This window comes from Montipora foliosa, chromosome 6 (assembly GCF_036669935.1).
Source record: "Montipora foliosa isolate CH-2021 chromosome 6, ASM3666993v2, whole genome shotgun sequence".
Classification (NCBI taxonomy): domain Eukaryota; kingdom Metazoa; phylum Cnidaria; class Anthozoa; order Scleractinia; family Acroporidae; genus Montipora; species Montipora foliosa.
In genome coordinates, this window is record NC_090874.1 from 36,393,825 (window position 1) to 36,411,029 (window position 17,205).

At 41.2% G+C, this 17,205-nt stretch overlaps 1 protein-coding gene across 1 annotated transcript in view; it reads left to right on the forward strand.

Moving 5' to 3' along the window:
• The window catches only part of LOC138007241 (golgin subfamily A member 6-like protein 26), a 32,834-nt gene extending 19,359 nt beyond the window's left edge, over nucleotides 1–13,475 (forward strand). The window contains exons 14-28 of the mRNA XM_068854036.1: nucleotides 725–874; nucleotides 1,442–1,583; nucleotides 2,766–2,943; nucleotides 3,969–4,058; nucleotides 4,245–4,368; nucleotides 4,897–4,967; nucleotides 5,843–5,918; nucleotides 7,492–7,554; nucleotides 8,269–8,381; nucleotides 8,844–8,909; nucleotides 8,986–9,042; nucleotides 9,480–9,540; nucleotides 10,085–10,174; nucleotides 10,862–10,952; nucleotides 12,968–13,475. Coding sequence (XP_068710137.1) covers nucleotides 725–874; nucleotides 1,442–1,583; nucleotides 2,766–2,943; nucleotides 3,969–4,058; nucleotides 4,245–4,368; nucleotides 4,897–4,967; nucleotides 5,843–5,918; nucleotides 7,492–7,554; nucleotides 8,269–8,381; nucleotides 8,844–8,909; nucleotides 8,986–9,042; nucleotides 9,480–9,540; nucleotides 10,085–10,174; nucleotides 10,862–10,952; nucleotides 12,968–13,059 — 1,464 coding nt within the window. The 3' untranslated portion in view covers nucleotides 13,060–13,475. The remainder of the gene's footprint in view (nucleotides 1–724; nucleotides 875–1,441; nucleotides 1,584–2,765; nucleotides 2,944–3,968; nucleotides 4,059–4,244; nucleotides 4,369–4,896; nucleotides 4,968–5,842; nucleotides 5,919–7,491; nucleotides 7,555–8,268; nucleotides 8,382–8,843; nucleotides 8,910–8,985; nucleotides 9,043–9,479; nucleotides 9,541–10,084; nucleotides 10,175–10,861; nucleotides 10,953–12,967) is intronic.
• Nucleotides 13,476–17,205: the final 3,730 nt, after the last annotated feature.

Here is a 17,205-nt window from a genome sequence, read left to right on the forward strand (position 1 = left end):
AATGCCACATTTTCCCCTCACGTCATTATCTGAGGTTTTCTTCGTTATTATCTGTATACACGTCATTACAATTGAAATGGCAACCATTTAAAGGGAACCTCCACTAAAACAGGAATATATCTTTAAAATAGTTAACATAACGCTCACAATCAAAATTGTTCGAACGTTTTCCAACGGGAGCGTTTGTATCCGAAATAATTAAATTTTAAAAACGGTTGTTTTGGTTTTCAAATTTCCCGGGCGCCGCCATCTTGAATAATTGTGACGTGTCATGGTTGCCCTATTATTTTAAAACAAAAGCTCTTTGTGCAAATACAAAAGAGCAACCATAACACGTCACAATTATTCAAGATGGCGGCGCCCAGGAAATTTGAAAACCAAAACAAGCGTTTTTGAAATTCATTTATTTCGGATACAAAGGATTCCATTGGAAAACGTATGAACAATTTTGATTGTAAACATTATGTTAAATATTTTAAAGTTGTATCCTTATTTTAGTGGAGGTTTCCTTTAAGTATTCCTTTGCTTACTTACAAAGTAGCCCTTGTTCCCTCGCTCAATTAAGTTTAAGTATTCTTTTGAATTTTAAGTTTAAGAACGAGGCAAAAGAGGCTAATTTGCATGCAGTCAAACGAATACCATAATGGGGGCCATTTTGGAATAAGGTGTATATCCTCAATGATCAGTTCACTCATTTCATCCAGTGTTGTTTTATCCTCTCTAGGCTGGACAACTTATTAGTGAAGGTAACATGACAGCTGAAGATTTCTTGGAGGCAACACACAAATTGAATGTTCAACACCAGGCTATAAGAGAGGAGGAAGAAGATAGAGCTGATGAGTTAGATTCAGAGGAACTAAACAACCTCAGAGAGGCAAACATTTTTTAGCATTTCTTTTACGAGTCTTTAAAAGTAAAGTGCTTTTTAACTTATGGAAAGTAAGGCCCTTTTTAAACGTCGCATTTTACATGTGCCGGATATAATTCAAATGAGAAAAATATTGTTTTTGCTCATTTGCATGAGATCCGGCACATGTGAAGTTCGACGTTTGAACCGGGCCTTATTTCTCTATTGCCTTCTTTTTGTATTAACCAATGCGCAAAATGGTTGGATATTCAAGTTTTTGCGCCACTTTCCATGCTAGTCAAAGGTAAATGTGAAACTTATGCTAACGTGCTGAAAATCCCAACTATCGGGAGGTAACTTACTGTCCGCATACTTTTAATGCAGGACAACTGAAGCGGTAAAATTCACGGCGCATGCGCATTAAAATCCAGAGCCCCAATCATTGAGCTTCGCCTTCTTTTTGAAAACTTCAGAATCGATGCAGCCTAATCGAAATTTGTCTGAAGGGTCGCCAGTCATCAGTTGCCATTTTGTTGTTGTTGTTGTTGTTGTTGTTCACGCCAGCAAATGGTAAATTTGGTGATATTTTTATAGCAACTGGAGGAAAAGCGACAGCAGAATTGGCACGAAAGAGAAGAAGCTTTGTTTGAGCAGATCCGAAAAGAATCAAATTTGTCTTCAAAAGAAGCAGAAAAGCTGATGAACAAACATTTAGAAGATCTAGAGGAACTCAACGGTTTGTATATTGTTTAGTAATCGTTTTTTAGTAGTTTGGGTAAAGGTTTTGAATTGAGTACCACAAAACGGAAACGAAAAACTAAAGAATCATCACTTTGAACGAGAAGAGTTGGTGCAGTGATGAGAGAATTCGCCCTCCACCACTCACGGGGGCATTTATGGACATATCTCCCACTGTGGCACGAGTTCGTTTCCGGGACTCAACTTCATTTGTGGGTTTAGCTTGTTGGTTCTGCTTTGAGAGGTTATGTTGCTTCGTCTGACGAAGGGCGGCTAACGCTCGAAATGTCAGCTTTCGAATATAAGTGTACCTTGGCTTTTTGATAACCACTCTGTTTCAATAAGATTGTTTTTAGGTATTTGTTTCCAAACGAGAAATAACTAAAACAGGTCTATATTTCTCCAAGCACCGACACATCTTCACACTCGACTTTTCAGCAGTCACGCAGCTCGTGCTGACGATTTTCGCTTGAGGTGCAATTTTCTTTGCATTAGTTTGGTAGGTGTGTTTCTGGTTGTCTAAAGCAATTCACTAATCTTGAGCGTCGCACACAAAGACTCTTTTTTTAATGACGACACAACCCTGTTGCTAAATATCCAAATACGCTCTCCACTTTTTCCTTACTGCGCAAGTCATGCGAGTTGAGGTCAAGGGTTCGAGCTTGTAAGGCCTGATTCCTAAGCTTCTCGCCGCTTCGTGCTTTCAGCTGACGCTGTGACAATAATTACAATAAATTTATCTTATTAACCGAGTTCATTGGCCGACTCGCTTATCTTTAAGCGAGTTGGGAAAGGAACTCTTTTAACGGAATTTTCGGTTGTCACTCGCTAAGCGACCTGAAAAACCGCTCGTGAACACACGGCCCTAATCGGCTAACTCAATGTTGTACCCAATTTAAACCCTTTGGGAAGAAAACGTTTTGTTCTTGGTATTGCATGTCATTTAAATATGACTGCTTCATTATCATGCAAAGACAATACACAAAGAATCTTAATCCTGGGAGATTTGAATTGGGTACAACATTGAGTTAGCCGATTAGGTCTATTCCTTTTATGTTGTTCAACAGTTTCAAGTGGTTATTGCAGTGTTTCATTCTACTTTTTGGGTATTTTGGGTGGCATGAAAATTACATCATTTTGCGTGACTCTCTCTGAGAGAATAATTTTATTTTACCCTCAGAAAGGAAATTCCGAGAGCGAGAGAAACAACGCGCCATGATTGAGGAAAAACTGCAAGAAAGAAAGATGCGTTGGGAAAGAGAAATGGAACAACAACAGGCAGAGCAGAGTCAGATGATTGCAGAGCAAGACAAAGCCATCAAACAAGTGCTAAACACCCAGGCTGGCCTCGCTGAAGAGTATGTGCAAACCAAAAAAAGCCGGTGTCATTTTGGAAAGTAGATGAGGAAGGAACGGAAATGCCCCCGTTAAGGTGGCTCAAACCAGTTTCAACACTTTCAAGAAATCTTGTTATTAGAAGGATTGACACTACAATACTTTATTACGTAACAGCAATGTTATAGTACCGTTGAAACACCAATTATTGCTGAACAAGGTGCAGTCATTTTTGTGGCGTAACAAGTTACCATGGCAACAAGAAAGCCGTGCAAAAGCACCCTATATTTTGGCTTTAGTTGCCTATCTCTGAAAAACGAACTCGCTGACTCCAATTTATTGCACAAAAGTGATCAGCAGGCCAAGATGAAACTCTCTGCAAAGTTTAAAAAAATTATGTGGAGCGCATTCAGAGCTACATTAAATTTTCAATTGTTTAAGGTGCCTCTGATTCCGCTCCACAGAAATTTTTGAAACTTTGCGGAAAGTTTCATTCTGGCAAGCTGATTACATTTCAAAAGTAAAAAATGGGGGTCACCGAGTTCGTTTTTGAGATATGAGCAGCTAAAGCCAAAATATGGGGTGTGTTTGCAGGGCTTTCCTGTTGCCACGGTAACCTTTTACGTCACAAAAATGACCGAATCTTTTTCAGCAATAATTGGTGTTTGATATGGTACCACAACATTACTTTTAAGTGATAGAATGTTGAAGTGTCAATCCTAATAAGAACGTTCAAGTGTTGAAACTGGTTTGAGCCACCTTAAATCAATAAATTAATTCGCTTTAGAAACGGCGACGGGACCAGAACGTAATGCCAAAAGGAAAATGGTGTTATTCTTATAAAGGCTGCAATAACGTCCCGCTCGCTGAATTTTACAAATGTGAGCTACTTATCCGGAAACTATGTGGTATGGGCGACTTTACAGTTATCGTTTGTTTCTTAATTGAAGTTATTATATTCTATTTTATTTCAGTCTTGAGCAGTTTAGTACAGTTCATGCTCACAATTATAGTTTGCATTAAGAGAGCTGTGCTTTGTTATACGCAGATTACGAAGGCAGGTGATGCTGGAACATGATCAGAACATGATTACGTTGAATAATCATTTGCAGATGACAAGGCTCAGACAACGAAAAAGGTCTGTTGTTCAAATATGGCTTTTTTAAAATTTTGCCGCTTGGAATTAAATTTTCTCTTGAAGTACATTTGGAGGTCAGTGATGCTTTTGGGAGATAATGGCTACGCCGATGCGACCTTGTGCACCGGTGTCGGTCCGTGGATGTAGAAACTTGTGAAATAAGTCCCTGCTGTGTCTGACTTGCAGATTAGAACAACGCCTTGCTACTCGTCGAGCAAGACTTGCAGCGTTAAGGGAAGAAATGGAGAAAGAGCGAGAGAACCAAGCTGGAAATGACCCTGAAGCCATGAAAACCCTGTCCAGGGTCCAGGTCAGTGAGAACGTTAAAATTAATATTTATCTGTGGAGTTTCGTTTCACGAGAGCTCCTCAGTGATTGAGGTGAAACCCTCACTTAAGGGCCTGTTTTATTCCTAGTTTTCAGCTTACTGAGCCGGGTCTCTTCTGCTTCTGTTTTGGTTTTGGTCGTACACTCGCAACGAGCCCAGTCTTACAAAAGCCGGAAAAGAGGCATCCGCTGAGTTTCCGGTAACGCTATAGAATAGAAATTCCTTCCGACTAGCAACTTATTCTTGGTCATGAATATGTGGATAAAAAGGCCATAGTAGCTTGAAGACGTGGAACGGAGAGACGGTAACTCTTAAAGAGACGCAGATACCAAAGTGTCCTGTTTCCGTTGCATCGGTGCACTTTCAATGTAATCTTCTTCTTCTCTTTTGCCGCCATTTTGTTTTTCTCGCGCTTGTAGAACAAAAGTAGGGGCAAAAGCAAAGGCAGATGGAAGAGGACTTTCATCTTTAATTCTACAAGTTTTCCACTTGTATTTTGCTTCTCAACAGAATATTGAATATCAAGCTGAAGTGAAGAAAATCGAGGCTGAACACCAAGCTGCATTAGAAGACTTAAGAAGGTTAGGTCAGGGTCACCCTCTCAAAAGTGATTTGCAGCCTTGCTCTTTGCACTACACGCTACACGAATTCCCTTTTTGATTCAATTGCCTAACGTTCTAATTTTGCGGATTGACCCAGTTCCCAAAAAAATAGTTCCCGCAGAATAAAAACACTCGCAAAAATTGACTCGCTTCAGTCAACTTAAAAACTCCTTGCCACGTAGGTAGTCTGTATCGCAAACAAAGCAATAATTTACAGCAATTCAGTACATTAGATTGTCACCATTGGGTCATCGGAAGGAACACCATTTTCCAGGGCGTCTGTAAACCGGCAAACCGTGTCAATGAAACAGTGTTTTGTTTTGCATGTTATGCGTATGCTTTTTGTTTTGTTGTTGTTCTGTTCCTTTTGCACAGTGAGGTATTACAGTGATACCGTATATCTCTAGTACGGTATGTAACTCAACAGACGTACGATATAAGTTGAAAAAAAAATGTGCTGCTTCTCTGCTTCTTGAACAGAGAATCGCAAAGTTGACTTCCCAAAAGAATTTTCAGTATTCTCTATCCCGGCAAAAATTTGTTCCTGCAAACCACAAAAAAATCCCCAATCCATTAAATAAAATAGCTCCCGCAAATTTTCTTGCAACGCGGTAGTTTCTGCTCTCGTGTAACTGCTAGAGCAGAGGCTTGCATCAGTATGAACGCCCAATTGTTCAGAGCCCGATAAGCGATTTGCCAAAAAACTCTCCTTCCTCCCGCTTTCGCCTTGCTCTCATCCCTTGCGCCTTGAGAAGTAGTACTCTTTATTTGTTTGACAGTTGTATGGACCATTCTTATGTCAACGCTCTTATTCTCGCGTGAAATGTGTGGTTTTTTCATTCTATTATTTTCAGACGCTTGGAGGCCGAGACGGATGAGGCCCTAAAAGAACAAGATGAGAGACTTGGAAAAATCCTAGGGAAACTACAGGTGTGCTTAATGCCCTTGCCCATTTCAGTGATCATTTCTCATACAATAGCGATGCAAGAAGCGCACGACGCAAAGTGAATTGTGATATGCGGGTTCCAGGTTGATTGGCTTTATATTTCAATGATCTTTACTTTACTGGTAACTTAAACAAGAAGACGCACTATAAAAGGGGTCACTTCTGATTCACGCTGTGATTTTGTTCGAATTCATTCAAGCACGACTGATTATCCAAGTTGGCGATCAACAAACAACAGCAAAAAGACGAAGCCCCAAAAAGATATTTCCAACGCCAGACATAGGGACGTGGCATTAGAAAAAGAGGAAGGACAGATAACATCTCTTATTATACAGATGGTTTTCACCTGACGTCACAGCAACCATGTTGGTGCACAGAACAATAGAGAAAAAAGTCTTTTGGGAATTTGAGTCTATTATAATGCAAAACATGAGCCATAATTTGCTATTGTTTTGTGCACCAACATGGCTGTCTCGTCACGTGATTGAAAACCATCTATAAGCAAACTGGGGGCCGTTTCTCGAAAGTCCCGAAACTTTACGAGCCATTTTCGGGTGTCACAATTTTCCTTTGTAACTCAAGAACGGAGAGCATTTAATTCGTCAAACTTCACAGTTATTTTTCTTTTTGTTGACTTGCAAACATGTTAAAAGATCGGCTTTCCAAAACAAGCGGTTGGCAATTTCACAGATGGCTTTTCGGGCCCGAAAAGTTTACGGGACTTTCCAGAAACGGGCCCCTGGTCCGAGATGAAGAGGAGAATTCTGATTGGTTCTCTGAGCGGTCCAAATTTGCAATATACGGATCGCTAAGATGAACCGGTCATGAAGCAGCGTATGTAGGTTGCCAAACTGTTCCCAATTTGTCCATTTTCTCGGACATAAAAACAAAATGTGAGAAATGTTTGTTATTTTGTCATGTCGGAATTTCAGTACGAATTTTACTTTCCAGAACCGTGAATTATAGCAGAAGCAAGCGAGGAGGCAAGTACAAAAAGAATAATCAAGACTCAAAGAACGGAAATCACTGCGCAAGAGAGCCAATATAATAAAAACCTTATTGAACTAGTTTGTTCGGACGGTCCATACTGAGAACATGTTGCTCTGGTTTCTTTTTTGCAAGTTTATGCAAAAAAAGGAACTCGACCAATATTTTCCCAGTATGGACCTCACGCTAGTTCAATAACATCAATATCACATCTTACGGACACGTAACCATTAGAGACTTTTTATCGCACAAATTGTCACAGAGCTCTGTATGCGTCCACGGTTGATTGACAAAATAGATCATCCACGTGTTCTTAAGGCACCACGCCTTTTATAGCCCGTCTTCGTGTTTAAGATTATCCTCGTCATGTTTGAGTCGTTCGAAATATGATTTGCGTCCTTTTAAAACCTTTAGCCATTTATGGTATTTTAATTATATCCCACTTAGCGCAAGCAACTTTGGCCCTTTAGGTTTCATCCGGGATAACTAGTCACCATTCTTCAGTTGCCGAAGAGAAGCAAACCAATTGTTACTTAATTAATCCTGGTCCAAACTGTGTTTGAATTGAAGGTTGCTGTAGCGAGGCGGGAGGAGATTATAGAAAAGCAAGATGAAGCTATCCGCTCTCTTGAGGTATATGTCGTTTTGCCATCAGATTTAAAGGGGCTCTGTCATGCTAAATTTGCTGTTCTTAGGTCGAAACTGGGTAAAAACCTTAATTAGTACTTTAGCCCACGTACAACATTCCTGAAAACCCATTGACAAGATATGAAATATATTTATTGCACAAAGAGCTATTCGTATTTAATTTTTGGCGACTTTCTGCGGGCACCGTCTCCAAACTTGAAAAAACACCCGTTTTTTCATGTTTCAGTCCATTTCCATCCTCCCAATCAATGGATGCAAAAAACAAAGAATAGCTTCAGTGCACTTTAGTTTTTATTGGCAACAAAACTACACCATTATGTTTTTTGGTTTTGGTTGTACAGACGTATTTTAGTGTTTGAAGTTTGACAGAAATAGCATGACACTTCCCCTTTAAGTGGTTGCTATAGCTTTTGATCGCCTTGCGAATCGGAGATCAAGTTTACATTTCGGACTTTGGTCTCTGCCCCTTTTCAAACCCTTTCGAGTTACTGGTTGGGCAATTCACAATTAGATTTGATTAACATAGTAATATAAATTCGCTGGTTATTGGCCTGTTTGCCGGGTCAACGAATATGCATCGCCTTTTTCCGGTATTTTACCTATTAATACTGCTCCTTATTTCACTTTATTCCGGTGTATGTTTTGCGAGCTTCAGTGTAATTGCAAAGGAATTAAGCAACGCGTCTGTGTTGTCTTTAGAAAAAGCTTGTGGAGAACATGACGAGATCAGGGACTTTAGCTGATGCACACACAGATCGCATCTTGAAACAACATCACAAACAAGTGGACAAGTTAAATGCACAAATTGAGACGTAAGATACCTCATATGATTATGTCACAAAGTCTAACTGTCAGGTGAAATTCGTGAATCTTGGTGTAAATCCAAAGTGCAGTTGATTATTGAGGGGTGGGTATTTATCGGTAAATGACACATGAGAACGGATGAAAAGCACTATTCAATGTGTGGAATATGCCAACGATTTTTAGCGTTCCTTTTCTACTTGACTTTGGTCGAGAATTTTGATAATTGGTGTAGTTTGTGTCGGAAGTTATAGTGCTTTCCAACAAGCCATCGTCTCCGCGCGTATTGTGTACCTACGCTGGAGTCACATTTCAAATAGTTTGTACTTGTTCCTGAGTAACACGTGTGTAAATAAAATTACATGTTACATATACATGACATACCGGATGCAATTTAAAAGTTAGTCATTGGGTTACAACCCGAGCAATCATAAGGCGCAGCTAGAATCATCGCGTTTTTATCTCATCTACAGGGAAAAGGAAAAACAGATGCAAAAGATCCGAGAAAAACTTGAAGCCAAACAGCTGAAAAAAGCACGGTAAGCGATTTGATATGAGTCAGATCAGAATATTTCTGGAGTTAGAAATTTAAAGACCTGTTTTTCTTAATTTCAGAGCCCTAGAAGCGAAACTTTACCAGGAAAAAGAAGACCAGAAAAGCAAAGCAGCCCAGTATGTTTTTTTGTGAGACGAAAAAATCTGCCGCGGTCTTAAGTTCTTTTCATTTATCTTTTTAATTTTCAATTTTCCTTTTTCAATTTCAATGGTCCCTCACTATTCTATATCGGGTAGTGGGTCTCTTAATGATTCTTCTCGACTGAAAACTGGTGCAAGTTTACTACAGTTAACGGTTTTTTTACAGAATCCATCGAATCAGTTTGGATTTTCCGATGTTCGGGATGACGTAAATGGTCTGGAAAACATGCAGTGTGCAACTTTCTCAGTCCAATGAAAATAAATGTGCTTGCTTATCAACCAATGATGAAAAGAGCAAGAGAAAGTTAATGTAGGGTTTTAAACCGGTTTAAGGCCTGTGAAAAATAACGAAAATTTCTCAATTTATCTCTCTTAGCGAATACAGGAAACCATTTTTTCGGTTTTCTTCTCAGATCTGCAGGAGGAAAAATGCTCATCTTATTAGCAGAACAGAGGCATAAGAGAGAATTGGAGGTAACAGATAATTTGATTCTCCCCACAATTTCAATGAAATGTCAGTCAGACAGGTATTGAGAATAAAGAATATTATCAGCTTAAGAGATTTGATCTTGATATAACACCAAATTCTCATGACTACCCAACAAAGACATCCATGGTACTAGTTAGGAGAATGAATTTTACGTTTCGATTACGGGAATGAAAGGGTTAAAGACCGTTTTTGCAAAACAAGTCGCTGTGACACGACCCCTGTTCGGTGCACACGCAGTGATTCGGTGATCTCGTATGAGTGGGAATGTGAACGAGTTTTCTAATTCAATATGGTTGACCTTATGACGATCTCTCATTTGTTCATTTATATTTTGTCGCAGCGACTTGTTGCCAGAAGTGCACTCAGGGTGCGACAACGCTGCTTTCGCTAATTTTGCAAAATTCTACCGCAGCGACAATGATTTTCATTAAAATTAACCGTGTCGCAGCGACTTAGTTATAAATTACTGAAAAGTAAATTTAACAAGAGAAGTAATTAGACACCGCTTTTGTTGCATATTATTTTAAGGATATGGAACGTGAAATGCAGATGGACTTAGCGCGTCAGTTGGAAGAGCTCAATAAAGAGATGAATGAGCAGTTGATGGCAGACTTACAGGTTCAACACTTCATTATTACATGTGGTTTTATTTCGCAATTGTTAACGTTTGTAAGGTTGCTTATCTTACTTCTTTTTCGAAATTGGAAGCGAGTGATCCCGTAAGTTGCAAGTTATTCGATGAGTTGAGGTTAACAATAAGACGGAACTTTCAATAGAATCGCTTTGTGTCGTATTTCCAAATATGCCATTGAATGTGTTTAAAAGCGTTTGGTAAGTATGGGGTTTTGAATAAACAGACGAGGCGTGTCTTCTTCACAAATTAGCCGTCATTTTGCGAAAAGTTGCCTCAAAAAATTGCTGTTAGCTTCTCACACAATAAATACATGTATGAAAGATCAAAAAGGTCTTTTCTCCCTATCATTAACTTGTGATCAGGCATTTTTTTCTTTAGAGAGGGAGCGAAAAGTACGCCCTACTTTTCGCGCCCTCTCTAAGGAAAAATACGCCTGGTCGCGGGTTACCTTTTCGTTTGCCCCATGAAGAGAGATCCGGTTCGTAGGCTTCTACGTTCCCTGCTCTTTTCCATCAGTACGTCTTTTCCCATGCAATCAATCAGGTTGTGAGACAGGGTCTAAAAATTGTCCCGCTCTTTAGAGACGATTTCTGTTTCCTTGGAAGTCATGCTTTCTCTTTTTTCGGCCTCTTGTGTGTTCTGATACCCAGATTGATTTGTCTTGTTTTAAGGAAGAGGAGAGGAAGTTTATAGCCACGTTAGCGGAGAATAGCTCAGCTACTGAGGAAGAGTTATTGCAAACAATCAAGAGCTCGGCGTCAGGTGAGAAATAAGTTCCAGCGTAGAGTGGCCATTCGTGAAAAACTTGACACAAACAAAGTGCTTTTGTGATCTTTATGCGGAGGATGTCCATACATTTGCTTTGGGGTGTAGTTATGTCGCACTTGTAGTTTAGATGGTATTGGAGAATTTCGAAAGCATCCTTTGTCAAATGCAACGATTGACGTTTAAGGACGTAATGCTCCAGGGAATGGGATGACAAACTGCACTTGCTTGGCAACGGGCGAAAGGGCAGCTGAAAGGCCAGGCAGAATTCGAACCTATGACGTCTGGAACACCGATCGGATGCTCTATCCGTTGACCGACTAGAGCCCCTGGGACGGTAGGTCGTTTATCTAGGTTCTTGATTGACAAAGTGTCTCGCTGGTCTACAACTACTGATGATGTCATTCGGCGGCGTCTTCTTTGGATTCGGACTACGTCCTGTAACCTAGTTCTTTCTTTCAGATAAATAAAAGAAATTCCCCCACCTGTACACTTGCATTGCTTTTCCACTGTTAGTTAAAAATTGTTTTTGTCCACTAAGAATTGTTGGGGTTATAGATTAGTACAGTTTCTAATGCTAACCTCACTGACACTCAGTTTAATTATCATTTTGTTCGAGTTCTAATCAAGTTGCATTTACGTGACAAAAGCAGTGAGATTTTTATCAAAACAACGTCCTAACCAGCCACACTTAACTTTCTCAGTAAATACGTTTATCGCGAAACATCAATTTAATTTGTCGCATTGGAAACATCTATATGAGATGTGAAAGGAGATTGTTGGGTCTAATTGTGATTGAGTGGAAGGGTTTGGGACAAAAGGGGTAAAGTTAGATTGCGAGCGTCTCTTTCTTCTCCGCGACTACGCGGGCACGAGTGTGTTCAACGCGTTCTCGCCCCATCCATTAATTCGCGATTATCCTAAATTGTTAATTTGCCTTGAATTCACTATTATCGTGAATTTTGGAGACAGTGTCCCAGGACTTGCGGTAGCCGAGAAAATAAGGAAATACAAAATCATATCCGTGGATTTGATTTGAACCCGGAGTTTCTACTCTTTAGGAGCTACTTCTTCCCGCTTTACCACTGAAGATCAAGACACCGCCTTTCTCAAATAAACATTTATTTAAGTCTACCATAGAATATCGCGGCTGAAGAGTAATTAGGCCTAAGCTAAATTAATAATTTAGGCCTAACCTTTGATTTTAAAATGTTTAACGTTGTTTGTTGGCGAGTGATAATACAGCATTATCAAATAGTGTTTAAAATATTGTCCTTGAGCAGCTAGCGGTGTGGTGGTCAAGTGGATAGGTAACGGCCGGGTTAATCAACGTTCCTAGGTTCGAGTCCTATGTCCATACACTTGGGTTTCTTTTCAAACAAATGTGACCATTTCCCATAATCCATATCAAGCTTTCAGTACTCTAAATTCACGATAATATTGAATCCAAAGCAAACGAACAATTAGGGATAATCGTGAATTCAAAGGCGAGAACGGGTTGGTGTGCAACTATGAGCTCGACCCCCGCCATGCGAGCTGGTAGCGTGGACCCCAGAGGAGTCAGTGTGGCCCAGTGGTTAGGGCGCTTGCCTTGAGATCCGGAGATCCCGGGTTCAAGACACGCTCTGACCACTCGTTGAATTTGATCCTGGTAGTCCCTGGTTCAACTTCTCAGCTGCACTTGTAAATAACCAACTGGTTTGCCTCCGGCCAGTTGGGATTCTTAACAGTTGTTGTTGTTCTGTTCCGTCGTTTCGTTGTGTTTCATTGGCCCTGAAAAGCCCCTATGGGGAGCGGTCAATTAAGTATGTAATGTAATGTAATGTTATGTAAGAAAGAGGTGTCCTTTATCCTCCCTCCCCACAATCTCTTCTCTGTTTTACCCAAGTTTTGCATGCTGTTTTTATTTCCACCCGCGCGTTGGATATGAGGAAGAAAGGATCACTGCTCGCAGTGTAGGGTAAAGTAGAAAGAACATATTAATATTTTTTTACTTTTTACTCTTATCGTAGAGGTGGGACTGGACTCCAAGCTCACGAAGAGCATCGCTAAAGATGTTCGAAAGCGAGTGAGAAGCGCCCGCACTCCTGCTCCAGACGTATGATGCGGTTATCATTAACACCGCATTGAGCAATCCGCAGACTGTTGGCATTGCAAGCTCGTTTGTTTCGCGAAGATGAATTTGTCGTTTATACTTTAATGTCGGTTTTAATCAAATACCAAATACCCACTTAAATTGTATTTAAATTTTTAATAGTCACCCATGCTAGGGTGCTACTTGATCATGTGTCGGTCAAGGAGCCATATTTATGCTTATTTATTCGCTTCATATTGTGAATAGACCGTAAACGTATTTATTCGGTTCTCGTTCAACTCTGAAGAGAGGATATTTATGTGGGTGATACTGTATTTATTTACTACCACCACTCCACTTTTTAGGCCAAGATTTCACACTTTCTTTTCTTTTCTGTTAAGCGACCACCCCACTATGAACGTTAGTAAATATTTACTCAGAAGTGATCCCGTCGCCTCGTGTGCCACTCAGTTGTTGTTCTTACTACATTTTGACTTCATCTGTGATCTATTACTGAACAGACGTACGGCAACATGGAATCTATTTGTTAAACATTGAACAAAGTTTCATGAGAAGAATTAATATAGTCAACGTGTAATATACCGGTGCGTGCTTCAAACACAACCACTGGGCCTGTTAGATTTTGATGGCCTCTTGTTTTCTTTTTAATATGTCAGGTAACTCTCAGCCATCTTATTGAAGACTAAAGGCCCGAGAAAACGGAGTCAACTTTTTCTTCAACATCCGTTCGATTTTGTTAAACTCTTTTAAATTCATTCAAAAATTTCTTTTGTTTTCGCGGATGTTGAATGAATTTCAAGCCATTTGTTCCCCTCTTTCGACATTGTTGGGTATGAGCGTGCGCACTAATCAGTCTCTCAATGACGTATATGTCCGTATCTATAGTAACAACCGCGGCTGCAGTCTGGGACTGAATGCAAGGCCTCTGGTGAGGTTTGTTGAAATCAAATGTTGATGATGTGTTGAAACCCTTTGCCCACCCCACCCCAGCAGTCAACATCGTTCAACAAAATCGAACGGTTGACGAAGCAAATGTTAAAGCCATTTTCCCGGACCTTAATGGTGTGGTCACGCAGTGTTAATTGTAATCTAATTGGATTTCAGAACAAAATGTGCAAGACTAACCGAACTAACATTCTCTGTCAAAAGCAATAACTACTTGATCCTTAATTTTCTATCGCTCAGATAAGACGCGCAAGTTCATCCTAAACGAAACTGTTAGTGAATTGGGTGACATTTCTTTCAGGGAATTTCCGGCGGCATTAGTGCACCGTCTTCTTGCAGCATTTTCTTGTACCAGTATTTTGCCGAATCAGAAATGTCTTCATCTACAGCCTCCTTGAAGATGCTCAACGCTTCCTCCATTTCACCAAGCCTCAGGTAACAATAACCCAGGAACACGCATGAGTCGGCGTAAGAAAATGCCTCGGAAGACCTATCACGTTCGGCAAACAGCTCGGGTAGCAAATCTCGGGCCCTCGCATTCTGCCCACTATCAACGTAACACGAAATTAACAAATAAGAGTGTGAACGTGGGCACTCAGTACTCCACCTCCGTGCGTGCTTGAAATTCCTCCTTCAGAAAATCATCGGGACTATGGGCAGTGAACTCGTTGAATACAACGAATGAGCACCAAGATGGCACCAGTTTTATCGACACTTTGATGGCAGTCAGGACGATGATGGCTTCTTCTAAACGCCTCTGCTCGTACAAAAAGTTGGCAAAAAGCAGCGCGCTGCTTGCATCGTGATGAACAGAGGTGATAATCTTGGAAAAACCTTCGTAGGCCTTAGCCAAGCTCACATCCCTCTCATAAGCACTTTCAGCCACTTTGGAAGCTTCATGCTGTTGGCGTGCGAGGTTGGTGCTCACCATCATCATCATCATCCTTTGGGAAGAGCGTTCCTCGTCACTTTCCGTGAAGTACTGAACCAGTGCTTCCATAAAGCCAATGAGCAGTTTCACTCGGGATGCCCTTCGAAGGGAGCTTCGTCCATCGTCATTTCGCGTTTAAGAGACTCAAAGTGTGCTGCAAGATGAGCCATGTTGAGAAACTTTCCCTCTGCGCATAACAGAAACCAAGCTGGAAAAGCGCGTTGATGAACACCCTCTTGTCATCTTCGCTTTCAACGTATTTTGCCACCAGACGAATGCCTGTAGCGTATCTGTTGCTGTCCTTTAGGGCGTTATCTTCGGTCAGCAGTGGCGTGAGTGAAGACAAGCGCCTGTAGAGGTCGTGAAAGCGAATTAGGAAGGAAATTGGGTCTGCTCGGACGGCTGTAAGTTTATTGACCCAGACACTAAGATCTTCCTTTTTCACAAACTCCATCAAGTTGCACTCGGGTATGAAGTAGTGTGATATGTGCCCCTCCCTTAAACAGCTTATCATTTCGTCGAGTAGCAGCAAGAAACCACTTCCCAATGAATCCAGAGTCCACAAGTTGGGGGGAGTTTTTTCGCACGTCCAGAACAGAATCGTCTTGAGATGATACGATGTTAGACCTTCGGGCTCTTTCAGCTCCATGTGGTGAAGTGCCTTGAGGGCCAGGTAGCTCAATCTCTGCTCTTCGCAAAGACTCCGGCCAAGTTTGATCTCCGGAAGGGAAAAGGACATTCGCCACTCCAAGTCCTTGTTCTGACTGCAGGCGTGAGGCTTTGGCACTAGGTGAATATCTATGGCAGAAAGAGTAATCTTGAGTTCATACTCGTAAAAATCAGAGTCGTATCATGTATTTGTGTAAACTGAGGCGCACGACTTTGAAGAGCCCACAGACCAGTGGGACACATTGCCAATTCAAGACCTACAATCCGGGTCAAAAGACTTCGGGACACTTGTCAAATTTTGGGCGAAAAGTAGGGAATTTACTGTACATGCGTCCATATCATCGTTATATGCGCAACGGGTGTTCTTCTTTCGTTGCCTTTCGTGCCCCCTACCCCCCAGACAATGTTGATTTCGGAGACCATGATAAATCAACATTGTAATGGGGGAATTGTCCCAACAGTTTTGACCAGGATTGCAAATAAGCGACCTAGCTCTCTAGTGAGTTCTAGTGACTCAATGGGTAGAGCACCCGACAGGTGGTTACAGAGGTCATAGGTTCGAATCCTGTATTCACTACTAATACTTGCACAATCCCATGATACACCTCTATTACCCCCCAAAACTCATTGTTTGCAATTTCTCCTGGGACATGAAAATGTCCCAAGAGAAGTCCAAAACAATGCCTATGCAGATTTTTTTTTTTTTTTTTTTTGGGGGGGGGGGGGGGGAGTGATAGAGGTGTATTATGGGATTTGTGCAAGTAGTGAATGACTCTGATTGTTCAGTTGTCCTTTCACCCGTTGCCAAGCAACTTCTATTCAGGATTTCGGAACGTTTACTAAACGGGCCCCATTCCTGTCAGTGGACCGTGAATCGTCTACTTTTTCTGTATAAAGAGGTTCCACTGAGGAGTGTGTTCCTCGGGTTTTTTTTGGAAGAACCAATCATTACAAATACATGTACCTGTTTTGATGATGTCATCAATCAGCTCACTGCTTGGCCAGTATGAGGGTCGACTCCGTTCCCGCCATTCGCTCACCTCTTCAGGCCAGTCAACACAAATTGCGAGGATCACGTCCAAGTTCAATGGAACTTCCTGGAGTTTCCACAGCGTGGCGGCTCTGTCATCGGTCGTTTCAAGATTTAAAAAAAAAGAAAGGTCCAAGCTGCTTAAAAGATTTGCCTTCATCTTTTCTCTAGCTTGTGCGGTTGAATAGTAAGAACTGTTAGCATCGTTCGTGCTAGAGGGTTTCAGTATGCGACAAAAACCTGGTTTTAGGTCTGTATTTTCCTGAGAACAACGCCTCCGATGAGCCTACAACGTCTGTGCTGCTGGCAGCAATACGAAGCCTAGCTTCCTCGCAAATGGAAAGCATGCAGCTCCAGCATGAGGAATTAAAGAAGCAAGTGACGTCCAACCCGCCTTCGAACGATGCACAACTAGCGCAACCATCATCACAAACCCCGATAAAGCACAGTATTCTAAGTCTGCCACATCACCCTCAGCAAGGAGTTTTACTCCAAACGCCACAGAAAAAGTTGCGTAGGCGTGTTACGCCAATTTCTTAGCGTGCCCTCGGCGGCGTCAGTCGCATTCACCAACCCAAGC